Consider the following 14601-nt stretch of genomic DNA (forward strand, 5'->3'; position numbering starts at 1 on the left):
AAATTCTTTTCGATGACAGCTACTTTGAGTCGACGAAACTACGACGATAAATGCGTTGTGGAGGAACTTCCGCTCTGAAGGTTAATTCAATAGGGTCAGTTAATTATTTTACATATAATTTTGAGTAATAACTTAAATACAGACTTTAAGTTTTTGATTTTTAAGATTTGTTGAACTCTAAAAAAGGAGATTTAAAGCTTTTGCGATATTGAATTATGACCCTTCATCATTTTCATCATCGAGAATGACACGAGCGCTCATTTTGAATATTTTTCAAGAACTTAAATTAAATCGTATATACTTTGAGGTAAGTTACTGCCTCTATACTAAATTATTAGCTTACCCACAATGTACTTATATAGGTAAACCTGAGTAAAATTGACGCCGAAGGCGTGTTTTATTTTACTATACTGAGCCACACAAAAAGGCAAGAAACAACCTTGAGTAGGTGGTTTATTTTCTTTTATTTGAGTTCTTAAAAAAAATGAAGAAAGTTCAAGGGTAATCTTTTTATAGAATCAAAATATTCCATTCTTCAAATAGATAGATAGATAGAAAGGTTAGAGGATTGGGTATGTTTCCGTAATTACTATTTGTTATCTTAATTATGACTTTACCTATTTATTATTACAATTATTTGACTATAACAACACTTAAGATAGTAGACGACTACGAAACAATTTTATTTGAAGACATTCTTTGCTGAAATTTCTTTGTAAAGTAGCAATAAAAATGACATAACCGCGTTTTTATGTCTGGAAGAGTGAATTTACAATTGGATATAAAATCTATTTAAAAAGAGTGATGGTAGTTAAATTAATAATTTGAGTTATTTTGATTTAAAGGCGCGCCCATCATTTTCTGTAACAGTACACAACTAGTATTTGAGAGCTATACATATTGAAAATAAATAATAGTTTATACAACAGAAAGCAATAAATATAATAAGTTTGGAACCTTGGTAGCAAACTTATAATTTATAGAAGTTAGATTATATAAGATTGAAGAGTTAAAAGAAAGAATATGAACATTTTATTGAAAAATATCATTTGGCCAGTTCAAGTTTTCAAGATTTTAGAGATTTCTTTATTCTCAGAAAAATTAACAAAATTTCTCAAACAATTTTTTTGTCTTCGCTGTCAAAGATCTGAGGATGGAACTGATTTCTCAAGTCTTCTCTATCAGACAATTGAAAAACAGAAATGCAAAACTAATTTGATTCCTAGATGAGAATGAAAAGTAAATTATGTTTAAATATTATATCATTCTCCTGTAAGATCAATCTGACTGAGAAAAATCTCAAAAAACCGGACAATTTAGTTTTTTATCTAAAAATGAAACTTCACCTGAAACTGAAAAATAAAATGTTAGTTCATTTCATCTCGCAAGGCTTAAGTTATATTTATTTTATAAGATAAGAAGGGTTTCTTATTGCAACTCCTGACCTTTAATCCGACTCCTATGGTGTGGATTTCATCGTTTCAGTACTTCCTTGATAGATATGACTATCAGTGGGTTCATGAGACATGGGGCACGATAAAACGTATCTTAAACGTAAGGATGTACGAACATTTTTCTGATCATCATTCATATTGATTTTAGAGACTTTAAAACGTTAACGAATGTCAAATTTTTCAATTAAAAAAGCAGACCCATTATACTACCAAAGAGAAGTCATTCTGTCGGAATATCCGATACATCTTGATCCGCACCAAATATAATTTTAAAGTGATTGCAATGCAAATGCCTTAGCACCTGGTTTTTCCAAGCACGATTTACTTTTTGTATGTTTGGATTTAGTTTTTCAGGATGATCAAAAATTTTTTCAATACCAAGACTTCAAAAACTTAAACATATCTGACTTAGTGCCTGACTTTGACTGCGTAGAATGGAACTCACTGTACCATATGCAAAATATAAATGATCAAGTCAGGTTTTTACGGCAAAACGTACATCAGCTTTTTGAGGGGCATGCTCCTATTAAAACCCTTCTCGTTAGGCATACGGCTCCACCTTGGCTAAACAGCGACATCTCTGCTCTGATATCACAACGAGATGCAGCCTACAGTCAATGGAGACGTTACAAACTGGAGCACTTCCACAAATTTTATTGCAGACTGCGTAATCAAGTTGTCGTAATGGTCAGAACGGCAAAGACTTTATTATGAAAATAAACTTGGTTCTTTAACCTCTGACAAAAAATTATGGAAAAACCTGCGCGAAATCGGTATTGGCAAACAATCTAAAAAGCCTGTTGGTTACGTCGATTGTGATGCACTCAACAAAAACTTTACGTCCATGCCCTTAAACGTTAATTCCCTTACTGAGGATGAACCAACTGCTATCAACAGCTCTTTGAGTTTTCAAGGAATACAAGAGGAAGACATTGTAGAGGCAATAATGTCGATTAAATATAATGCTGGACCAATGCCAGGACCAAATGGACCCTATGTTCTTGAAACTACTGCTTGAAACTATCCTATGTTCTTGAAACTACTGCTTCCAAATATTTTTATATGCGCTATATAACCTTCATATTTCACAGCATATTGACCACTTCCGTGTTTCCTTTAGAATGGAAGAAGGCTAAGATTATTCCCATACCCAAAAAGCAAACAGGTACTGCTACAGAATTTCAGCCGATTGCCATTCTTCCGTTTCTTCCCAAGGTGTTCAAAAACACTATTCTGGGGCACATCCAAAAACATCTTACAATCAACAACCTGTTACGTAAGTATCTGTCAGTCTGGTTTCCGACCTAAGCGGTGCTGCAAATCCGCCTTACTTTTTTTTACCGATGAAATAAGAATGGCAATGGACAATGATCATGTTACATTGCTAACACTGTTAGATTATTCAAAGGCTTTTGATACTGTTAACCACTCAATTCTTTTTAGAAAGCTGCGAACTATCTTTGGGTTTTCTTAAGAGTCCTGTAGGCTTTTTGCTTTCGTATCTCAGCGGAAGGCATCAATGCGTGGTGGCCAATGGATACTCGTCCACATTTCTCAATGTTTTGAGTGGAGTGCCACAGGGATCTATCCTTGGACCCATTCTCTTCTCACTTTACATAAATGAGTTACCACAAGTAGCTAGACTTTGTTTAATTCATCTTTATGCTGATAATGTGCAGCTTCTGATAAGTCGACCTTTTGGGGCTAAAAACGATGCCGCAGCTTTAATGAATGAGGATCTGCTCCGCATTTCACAGTGGTCAAAAAAGAACGATGTCCACCTTAACCCTGTCAAATCAACATCCCTCCCCATCTATCGCAAAAACTTTGATCTATCGGGTTTAAACCTATTGAAACTTGACGACGAAACCATTGAATATGTTACCACTGCTAGAAACCTAGGAGTAGTATTCAATCGCACTCTCACTTGGGATGACCACCTTAATAGTGCCATTGGTAAAGTCTATGGAAGTATCCGCCTTCTTCAAGTCACTCGAAATTTCATCCCGATCAAAACTAAACTGCTACTTGCTAATGCCCTTATACTACCAATTGTGCTGTATGGGTGTGAAATCTTTTGTAAACTAGATTGTGTGACTAGCAGCAAATTGAATAATGCTTATAACAATATTGCCCGCTATATTTATAATCTACGTCGTTATGATCACATATCCATTTTTGCGGTATGGACCTCTGGTTGTAGCCTCTGAGTTACCTGCATGAAATCATCCAAACACAACAACCTGACTATCTATACGGTAAGCTGAATTTCCTTCATTCAACAAGGCCCTTTGCTTTAATGTTACTCTGATACAATTTTTACTTAGTGTACATTTTGTTCATATTGTACGCCTTTGGAACTCTCTGCCCATCGCTATGAGAAGAATAAGAAGCATAAGTAGATTTAAATTTTTACTTTTCAACTATTTGGCAAATAATTGATGTTAAATTTCCTTTTCTTTACATAAATATGTAAATAGAAGTCTTACGTATATAATTTGTATTCAAATTCTGAAATAAATGTAAAGGCTTGCAACACTTTAAAAGACTTATGTCCTACCTATTAAGCGATTTTTGAAATGAATAAAGTACAAATACAAATCTTCATCGATTTCAAGCCCGCTATTGACAGTACCTATAGAGATTAACTTTAAAGAGCAATGTCCAGCTTTTGGCATACCTATCAAACTTGTCCGTTTGTACAGAATGACGATTGAGAAAGCACGCTTCTCTATCAAGGTCGGAAAAGATCACACCGATGCTTTTGATGTCAAAAAAGGTTTTGGAGTTTGTCTTGCAACTTCTTCAACATCGATCTGAAAAGAACTGTGCTCTATCTAACTCTATCCTCAAAACTAGAAACGCAATCTTCCAAAGATCCGTCTAATTTCTCGTATACGCCGATGATATTGACATGATTGGAAGACTGATGTCAGTGGCGCGTTTTTGAGCATACGACAGAGAAGTTAGGTTTAAATGTCAACAAAGATTAAGACCAAGTTCATCTCGTCATTAAGAAAAGACCTTGAATAACGACGTCTTGGACAAAACCTCATCATGAACACATATAACTTTGAGGTAGTAGAGGAGTTTGTCTACCTAGACACTCTTTCAAATCAATCTTATTTTTGCATTTAGAAGGCAATTGAGCACTCCTCCTCCCTCGAACAACCTAAGTCACCCTATATAATCTAATCTTTATCTTGGTTCTCATATGTGGCGCTAAAGCTGGGACCTTGTCATGGGAAGATAAGAACGTCTTAGGATTCTTCGAGAGAAATACACTTCGACTGATTTTTGGTCTAGTCAAAAGAAAAAAAATTCCAACGACTTATATGGTTGGGTCATCTAGAGCGAATGGACATTAACACTCTAGCCCGAAAGGTCTCCGATTTCAATCCTGAAGAAAGGCGCAGTAGAAGATAACCATAACTCAGGCGGCAAACGCAGGTTGGGCAGGACCTCGACTAACTTGGCGCGCAAAACTTTAGACATATAGTTAGGGGCCAAACTGGCTGGAGACGCATTCTGTTGAGGCACAAGCTTTCCTGGACTGAAGCCTTACCTTAAGTAAGTGTAATAAAAAAAATTGATATCCAAATAGTCAAAAATGTTCCTCTAAAAATTTGAATAGCTATAAAATTTTAATTAATTCGATATTTCATCAAAACGCATAAGAAACAACAAGGCTCTGAAGACGATAATTGACATATCAGTCAGACAAATTTCCCTACAATGGGAAAAAGGATGAAGAGCAAAAAGAGAACACAGAAGGTTCTATTCCATTGAACACCGATTTTCGTTAACATAGCTATGGTTTAATTCAATTAATTAATTTAATTTTACCAAAAGGTAAAAATATCTCCCAAGGGTACCAGCCACGAACCGAAGCGTGTAATGACGATTAGGGGAACATCGTAGTAGATCCGCAGTCAATGTTGAGAATATGGAAACACCACCTCTCCAAATTATATACGGGAATGACGAACCGAATTCCACTGTATGGGAGATAGAACCACTCAACAGAACAACAGGTCGGGAAGCAAACGCTACGCAGATCAACAATTCTGCCTACCCGACCTCGACGAAGTGAAGATAGCTATTAAAACTATTTAAACCAGCAGGTGATGACTTAGTAGGGAGCATGCAATAATTCATCTACAAAATATGGTCGGAAGAAAGCATGCCCGATGAGTGGAATCTCAGCATACTGTGTACGATACATAAGAAAGGAGACCCTCTAAACTGTGCCAACTACAGAGGCATCTGTCTCCTTAACATTGCATATAAGTTCCTCCCTGTCGTATTATGAGAACGTCTGAAGACGTTCGTCAACAACCAGATTGGTCCTTATCAGTGTGGCTTCAGACCAGAAAAGTCCACTACCGAAAAAACCCAGGAGCTTCAAATCGATACCCACCATCTCTTTATAGATTTTAATGCCCCGCATGACAGCATCTATAGGAAGAGCACTACAGAGCAATGTCTAGTTTTGGCATCCCTGTCAAGCTTATCCGTTTGTGCAGAATGACGATGGAGAATGCACGCTGCTCTATCAAGGTCGGAAAAGATCTTACCGATGCATTTGATGTCAAAAAAGGTTTTAGACAAGGCGATGCACTGTCATGCTACTTCTTCAACATCGTTCTGGAAAGAATTGTGCAAAACTCAACCGTCAACACTAGAAGCACAATCTTCCAAAGATCCATCCAATTACTCGGATACGCAGATGATATTGACATAATTGGAAGATCAAAGCGTGATGTCAGTGGAGCGCTCTTGAGCATTGCGACGAAAGTCAAAAAGATGGGTTTAGTGGTCAAAGAGGTCAAGACCAAGTATATGCTGTCACTAAAAAAAGGACATTGAATAACAACGTCTTAGACAAAACGTCACCATGGACAGCTATAACTTCACGGTAGTTGAGGACTTTGTCAACCTCGGCACCGCTATAAACACAGACAACGATTAGGATGCTTCGAGGGAAAAATTATTCGGGTGATTTTTGGTCCCGCATAGATGGAGAATGGAGGAGAAGATATAACGACGAACTGTACGGGTTGTACAGCGACACTGACGTAGTTTACAAAATTAAAGTCCAAGGGCTTAGATGGCTAGGTCATGTAGAGCGAATGGACATCAACGCTCCAGCCCGGAAGGTATCCGAATCCAATCCCGAGGGACGGCGCAGTAGAGGAAAAACACGACTCAGGTGGCGCACGCAGGTGGGTGAAGACCTCAACCAACTTGGCGTGCGAAACTGGAGACAGCTAGCTAGGGACCGAGCTGGCTGGAGACGTATGTTGGTTGAGGCCCAGGTCTTCCCGGACTGTAGCGCCACCTTAAGTAAGTAAGTAAGCTATGGTTTTAATAAATACTCTCTCTAAGCTCAATTTATCACCTACTAACAAGTGTAATAATAAATTAGGTGGCGCAATAGTCTGTTGAAAAATGTGGCCTCCTAGTAACTAACATTCCTGTGTGCGAGTTCTGTTCTCAGGGATGGAGGAGGAGGATCCGAACGGCTAATTTGAGAAAGCACTTTTCACGACAAGAATTACTTTTGGAAGAATTGTCAAATCCTTGCAAGAAGCAGTACCCGTAAAAAACAAACTTTAGATGGCAAAAAAGGTAGAGATTGAACCCAAAACCTCTGACGCTCTGTTATGCCAGTGCCACGGGTAATACACTAGACAGTATAGAGTTTATTTTCCGCACTATACGAATGTGACTTAATATTTTCAATTCATTGGATTTTGCAGACATTAAAAAATATTGTGCACCTGTACCTTTTTTTATCCTATTCTAGTTATCTAATTGCTCGCACTGGGTTTTCATAAACCCTTGAGTGAGCTAATATCAAAAAAAAATGTAAAATTAGTAAAAATGAATACACTACTTAATCTAACTTCTACAAATCTTTAGAAACTTTATCTTAAAATAAAATTTAACTGAATGGAAAGTCAAAAATACACTTTTTAAGAGACTTTGTTTTCTTTTGCGTCATCTAAGGGGTCACTGACCTATTCCGCCCACATTTGCGCGGGTTTTCATGAAAAGAAATAATCGCATGTTTACTTTACGCTTAACTTTTCATCTTTTTTTCAAGTCTGTTTTTATCTTCCTTATAATCTGCCTAAGTGATCTAATTATTATCTAATAGTTATCAGCTTTAGGAATTTGAATGAATGATTGTGGGTTATTCAACATTTCTACACCCCAAATGGACGCTCCAGAACACTAGAAACTTAATTAGAAGCAATTGATTATAAAACGATTAAAAACATAAATGAGTGGATCTTTCCGCAGTAATGAATGACACAGTAATTATCACCAAGCACATAAGAGACCCGCATAACAATCGACACATGAAAGTGGTTGTTTCCGAGGCTAAATTTACTTAAAATTGATATGCATTCGAATTGAAATGTAATACTCATTTTTATATACCTACAATGCGACCAAATGAAAACAGCAGCAGCGGCGCGGGCAGTGGATACGAAATAAAAACCTAGACTTAACCTAACAATATGATGGAAGACTAGAGTCTAGTCTAGTGTAAACCTTTTATAAAGTTCTTATCAAGACAACTTAAATTAATTATGATTCTTTGCTTTCTTATCGCGCTAGAAAAAGACTTAGACAAACTACTTTCTTCAGCCGCACTTACCGTTCTCCATTCTCCGCTGTCAACGCCACCGCCCCCACTGCTTCACAACTTGTTACTAATGGTCTCAATTCCAATTCCTTTGTTGTTACAGGGATTTTTTTGTTATCGTCGTCGTCAGCTTCGTCTGGGTTGCTTAATGATGCTGGATCCGATTCTGATAAGAAATAAAGTTAATTGTAACAAATTATGATGTAAAACTAACTTCACTTATCCAAACCTTTGTTTCCGTTTGTAAGAATTTCTGTTGTTGGGCCATTCAATTCGATATCCATGTTTGTTGTGAAAGAAGGGCCTAAGTACAAAGATTAAAACTTATTAACTTTTTGAAATTATTTACAAAACACCAACCAACGAAAAAGAAAAACAACAGACAAACAGGCAGAGAGCCAGACAGGCAGTCAAAAGAAAACTACTTAACTATTTTTTCGACGTACCTTCTCCTCGGATACACACTTGAAAATTTTGTTGGTTAATTCATTTAATTGATGTTATTTACTCAAAAACGCCTTTTCTAACGTTTCAATTTGATTGATTTCGATTTTTCACACATTTATTTGTATTTTTTATTTTATAAAAATAGAATTTTAGTAGAAAAAAGGGAACATTTGGGGGTTTTTCTTTTGGACTTTTGCACAATTTTAACAGACGAGCGAGTAATTTTGTGAATTATGAGTTTTATTTCGTTTGGCGGGGGTGTGTAAAGGTAGGAAAGTGAAATGTCAAACTCCAAACAGCTGAGCAGGAGGTTTGTTTGAATTGATGTTTTGGTTGGTTCCCATAAAATGGACGCTGAGAATATTAGGTCTGTTTGTGTTCAGTAAGAAATTTAATAAATATGGAATTCTATATTGGGGAGCTAGGATATTGTTGATCTGGGATAATGACATTTTCATGGTTAAAGAATAGTTAGTTAAGTTATTTTTCTTTTTTAATATTCACAAAAAAGCTGGGACAAAACAAACAATAAATAATTTGAATGAATTGTTCTCAAAAAATAAAAATAAAAATATAAACAATTTAAAGAATGAGTCAACATTTTAATAGCACGTTTCCACCAAAAAATAATCCGAGATTTAAGGCAAGTGATTTAAAATAAATCATGAGTTTTTTCCACCAAAGAAAAGGAGATAAATTTGACGTTTGGTTAATATCATAACAACCTAACGTCAAATTATTCTCCTTTCGAAAAGAAAAAAATATGAAATTTGTATTGATTTTATTGATTAATAATTTAATATTTTTTAATTATGAATTGTGAATTTCTTTAAAAAAGAAAGAGTGTCGATAATTTAAAACTTTTAGTATTTCGTCAATTGATTCTTCTCAACAATTTGAAATTGGTAGTGGGGCTTTGGACAGGAGAATTCACTTTTATAGAATCTAAAATTAATTTTTAAGAAAGCAAGAAAAGTCTGGGTTAATGTAAGTACAATGTACAACAACCCAGTCCATTGTATTTATTATAATCCCAATTTCACAGGTACGTTCAATTACTTTCTGGGAAGAGGATGTTATTAAGAACGATGATGAATTCTTTTAAGAAAATGTCCGTATGTACCGACAGAATTTTGAAGATCTTTGTTCTCATCTTCAGCATTTAAAAAAAAGACACCAATTATAGAAAGTCCATACCTCTTGAGAAGAGGATTGCAATAGCCTTATATGCACTTGGATCCTCTGCAGAGTACAGAAGTGTTGGACACCTCTTTGGTGTTGGAAAATGCACTGTTGGTAAAATTTTAAAATATTTTGCAAAGCCGTGTGGAACGTGCTCTCTGCACACCCACTTACCGAAGAAATAATTAAGGAAAACCTAAATGGATTTGAAAAACTCGGCTTTTCACAGTGTTTTGGAGTAATAGGTTAGTACAAATCTTTGAAAAGAAAAAATAATATCTAAACATTCATAACGAATAAATGAATTTTACCATTTCTTAGATGGAGATGGAGATACACCCTCCTGCTGAAGATGCCGTCGATTACTATTATTGGTTGGTACTCCACGGTACTGCTAGCCGTTGTCGATTTTATGTAAACATTTTATAAAAGCACCTTCATTTATTCTTATGTTCAATTAACTTAGATATAGATTCCTTTACATAAATGTTGGTAGTCCAGGCCAGTGCAACGATTTCCAAATTTTTGAATTTTTTTCCGTTAGAATACAGCATGAGAATCCATTATTGAAGAACATGTCAAGGAACCTTTGCAATGTTAGTGTTCCTGTCGTTCTTATTAGAAATTCGACATTTAAATTTTCCGATGTTCTTATTAAACCATATCCCTTTAGCATTGCCTTAACTTTAACTACTATCTATCAAAGAGCAGAAGAGTTCTCGAGAATGCCTATTGTCATTTAAAGGCATAATGATGAAATTAATAACCATTGGATACAACATTCAAAGGAAATTTTTGTGAGGGAACAAATAGAGTTTATTATTCACACCAACGATACCAACTCAACCGCAGGAACTATTAGAAATGCAATAAGTGCCTACTTATGTAAGTTATAAATTTCATTTAATTATTTTCTGTGTCCCACCATTCCAAGTACTTCAACTGTAATTGTCGTTTTCTTCACAAATTAAATGTCTTTGTTTTAATAACAAAAGCATTAACAAAGCCGACAAGAAGTTTTCCCACACCCCATTCATTAACGTAAAACATTTAATTTGGTTTAATTATTTATTAATTTATTATTTTAATTCATAAATGTGTAGGTACAAAAAACATAACAAAAACAAGAACTTAAAAAAATATACATAAATTGCATACATACATAAATAACATAAATTTATTAATAAATTTGTTATCAATTAAAAAACATCACAAATAAGTATTAAATTTATCCCAAGAAACTCCTCTGGGTTGAAAGTGGAACATCTTGTTAAAGAGATTTGCAAGATTTTGCAATTCTTTCCAATATTGCGTTTCTTTTCTCCTCAACCAAAATCAATTTTTCATCAGTTTTTCTTATTAGTTTTAAATTTTGCAATATTATTTCATCCTGCTTTTGAAATTCCTCATCCCTTTCAATTCTCTTCCTCTTTTTTTAAGCTGTTGAATTTGATGAACATTTAACATCCGGACTGGATAATGCAGGAGTAGTGGATGCAATAGCGGTCGAAGTGGACGGGGACGACGAAGCTGATGAAACAACGGCAGTGGCAGGAGGGGAAAACATCTCCGACATGAGTTTTGAGATGAATCTTGCGTGGAGTAAATTGATTCTGAAGTACATAATACATTTTAACAAAATGATTTTTTTAAGTAGTTATATTGTTTTACCCATAAAGCTGTCCTCTTGTAGATCTTGAAGGTTACTTAGGGGTCTTTCGTCTTTCTACCAGTATTGCATTTATTTGCAAATACAGACCCCATTGAGACGGAGAACCTCCAGCAAGGCCAACCAATTTCTTTTCCTTTCTGTTAGTGAAAAGAATTTAATAATAAGTTCTAAAAAGAAAACAAAAAAAGAACTTTACCTATACCTATTCGATAAGTTGTGAATTTTCACTTTAATTTCTTCTGGAGTATATCCCACCAAAATCTCTGTCATATCCTTGTAAACGTGAGAGTTTTTTTTCAGGATGTTTGTCGGCCCACAACTCAAACAAAACCGCTTCATCCTCCGCTACCCAGGTTTTTCGTTGTTTTTTTTTGTTCTTGTTCACTCATCATCTGTGAGTTACTAGTTTTATTATATTCTTGTACCTATGTATTTATTGTTTTTGTATACTTACAATTTCTTTCGTTTTTGATTTCTTTCGTTTTCATTTTTGAGTTGTTTATTGTTTTGAATTTGAATCATATATGGTGAGGCAGATAGTTTTTGTTGATATTTCCATCTGTCAATAAACGAAATTGGCATTTAAATGGGTCGGTTCAACAATTATTCTCCGAAACAAAAGTTTGCTTGATTTGACAAACTAATGTTTCCCAGTAGATTTCAATGAGTTTTATTTGAAATCTTCATTTGAGGAGATTAAAATTTCTATGGTAAATCTGAGAGATTTCAAGGTGATTTGTTACAAATCTAGCTAAATCTCAGTTTAGTGCCTGGTGGAAACGTAGTAGTCTCATCTAAGTAATTCAATCCGATTTTCTTATTATATTAGATTTTCTTAAAACGTAAGTACATGAATTTTGTTATGTTATCGAAATGCTGTATAAATCTGTGCAAGAAGAGTGTGTCTTTTTGTTAGATGATGTGTTTTTGGAAAATGTCATGATCTTAAGTGCTTAAATTGATTTGGACATTCATCAGGGAATATAACAACCGAATTTTCTTTTTTTTTGCATATACCTAACATAAAATAGATTATCGTTATTATAATATAAAGAAAAGCAGAGATTAAGAGAGAGAATAAGAAGCTTATGTCATCAAAATCCGCTCAAATACAATAAGAATTATAAAAAGGGAGATTTCCGATTACTTAAAGAACACTTTCAAATATAAAGTATATGCGCCAGAAAAGCCATTTACCAGAATTCGCCTGATGAGAAGCCACCTGGTCCAATTCTGCCCTTCGATTGCTGACTGTCGTTGGTAGACGGTGAGACATCCGGTGCTGGAGACTTTTTGGGCTGTGAGGATGTATTTTCTACTTCTGACGATTTATTGGTCAATTCCTCGCGAATTTTTTTAACAACTTTGTTTGGTTCTTCCGAATTCATGCACACATTCATGTTGGAAGAATTCTTTTGCTTGTATTTGGGACGTGGTACATTGACTTGGGTATCGACGTCTCCGAAAATATTGGTTTGACCACCGCCTGGTGGCTTGTGGTCACTGCTAGATGGACGGGCACTGTTGGTGAGACCGATTTTGAGCTTAGTTGAAGTCATGGTTTGCTGATTTCTGTTTTTATTTGTACGGTATCTAGTTTGAAGAGGATGTTGATAAGATTTTCTTTTCGTATTCGAATGGAATTAAATATCAAGATTTAAAAAGTTGTATACGCAAATAAAAAAAAACTGCTGAAAACCACACCTAGGCACACACAATTCAGTTCGAGAAAGAAAAATTAGAATTAAAATCTTCAACTTCTCCGTTCGTTCTTCAGGCTTTAACCCTACAAAATCTTTACAATTGGTGTTTTTCCCTTTTAAAGCTGTAGTTTTAGGTAAATGAAATGCCTAATTGAAGAGCGATTCTTACTTAGCAAAACTTAGTTCAAGTTTTTAAAATAACGTTATTTTTATATTTTGTTTATATCACTTAACCACTTGGGCTTTTTCCTGCTGAAACACGTTTTTGCATAAATGGTTCAGCGTTGCTTTAAAATGTAAGGTTTATGTAAAATTTGTATTTTGAAATGGAGTTTAAAGCCATCAAAACTCATTGGAAAAGTAAAATTTCAGTGCCAGTGCTTCATATAAGTAACTAAATGAACAAAATCTATAATTCAATCAATTAACAGCGTTACCTGCAGGCACACCAATGTACTAAAATTCGATGTTTTATGTGAGTTGGTTTATTAATATAAGTGGTTTATTTTAAAATAGGACGTATTTAAGCAGTTGTCACTTTTGAAGCTGGCATTTTTACATTCAACAACTTATCGAAAGAGTTTAAATGGCGACAATTTTGCAGGTAGCTATCTTCTCGTCTAGAAAGTCAATACTGAAACTGATTGAAAAATTTGGGTTGTTGGTGCGAGTGGTTTGAAGAATCTAAACAGCTTGAGTCGCAAAAGAATAACTGAGAATATTGTTTCCGTAGCCCGTAGTGTTGATGAACACCCTGGTTTATCGTTTCCTCGTCTATCTTTTTATTAAACCATTTTTCCCTGTAGTTTACATATAAACTATTCTGAAGGTTTTCAAAGAACAGTTAACACAAGAGTTCAATCCGGTAGAAATGCATCAAAATGATCCAGATTTTCATCGAAAAATAAAACCTCGAGGACTACGATAATAAGTACGATAATGTCACTGATGTTGGTGCGGATTCTAAGCTGATGGTGATAAGATTAGACGTTACTTATTTAAAAAACGGATCATGGTATTTCTCGAAGAGATGATCTTGTGATTTAACACCTCTTGCCTTTTTTTCTTTGGGAACACGTAACGTATGACGTATTTGACAATGCTCCGCAAGCGATTCAAGACTTCGTGAACTCATTGCTAATATAGTGCTTCGTGGCGGCCATGTGGTCGATATCGTCACTAATTGTTAAATGGCATACCACCCTTTTTTTGTAATTTCTTTTTATTATCATAAGATTGGAATGGTTCAATTATGTATGGAGCACCATTTCGGTAAAATGGCCGCCACTTCTTGGCGGCACACCTCCACCCGCTGGTCAAAATTTTTGATGAGCCTGAGGCATAATTGAGGATCTTTATCATTAAAATGTTGAATAATCTCATTTTTTAGCTCTTGAATTCTTACTGGCTAATCGACTTAAGCCTTATTATTCAAACAACCCCAAAGAAAGAAGTCAAATGCTTTCAAATCACATGATCTTGGCG

At 35.1% G+C, this 14601-nt stretch overlaps 2 protein-coding genes across 3 annotated transcripts in view; both read right to left on the reverse strand.

The window, feature by feature from the left end:
• Positions 1-8790, reverse strand: part of LOC129939223 (copper-transporting ATPase 1) — a 107659-nt gene extending 98869 nt beyond the window's left edge. Inside the window, exons 1-3 of one of the 2 annotated variants that reach the window (XM_056047157.1) lie at positions 8559-8790; positions 8342-8416; positions 8125-8278 (exon numbers count right to left, since the gene is read on the reverse strand). In XM_056047157.1, coding sequence (XP_055903132.1) covers positions 8125-8278; positions 8342-8396 — 209 coding nt within the window. In that variant the 5' untranslated portion in view covers positions 8397-8416; positions 8559-8790. Of the gene's footprint in view, positions 1-8124; positions 8279-8341; positions 8417-8472; positions 8492-8558 lie in introns of those variants that run through there. The other variant, XM_056047158.1, reaches the window with a different exon arrangement.
• A 3816-nt stretch (positions 8791-12606) lies between these two features.
• On the reverse strand, positions 12607-12972 carry LOC129938834 (uncharacterized). The gene has a single exon (XM_056046628.1). It carries the CDS (start codon positions 12970-12972, stop codon positions 12607-12609), a length of 366 nt encoding a protein of 121 aa, XP_055902603.1.
• Positions 12973-14601: the final 1629 nt, after the last annotated feature.

Source organism: Eupeodes corollae, chromosome 1 (assembly GCF_945859685.1).
Source record: "Eupeodes corollae chromosome 1, idEupCoro1.1, whole genome shotgun sequence".
NCBI classification, from domain to species: domain Eukaryota; kingdom Metazoa; phylum Arthropoda; class Insecta; order Diptera; family Syrphidae; genus Eupeodes; species Eupeodes corollae.

Bases quoted from the DNA above. Each gene is read 5' to 3' on its own strand.
- LOC129938834 (XM_056046628.1), bottom strand. From the start codon at position 12,972: ATGACTTCAACTAAGCTCAAAATCGGTCTCACCAACAGTGCCCGTCCA.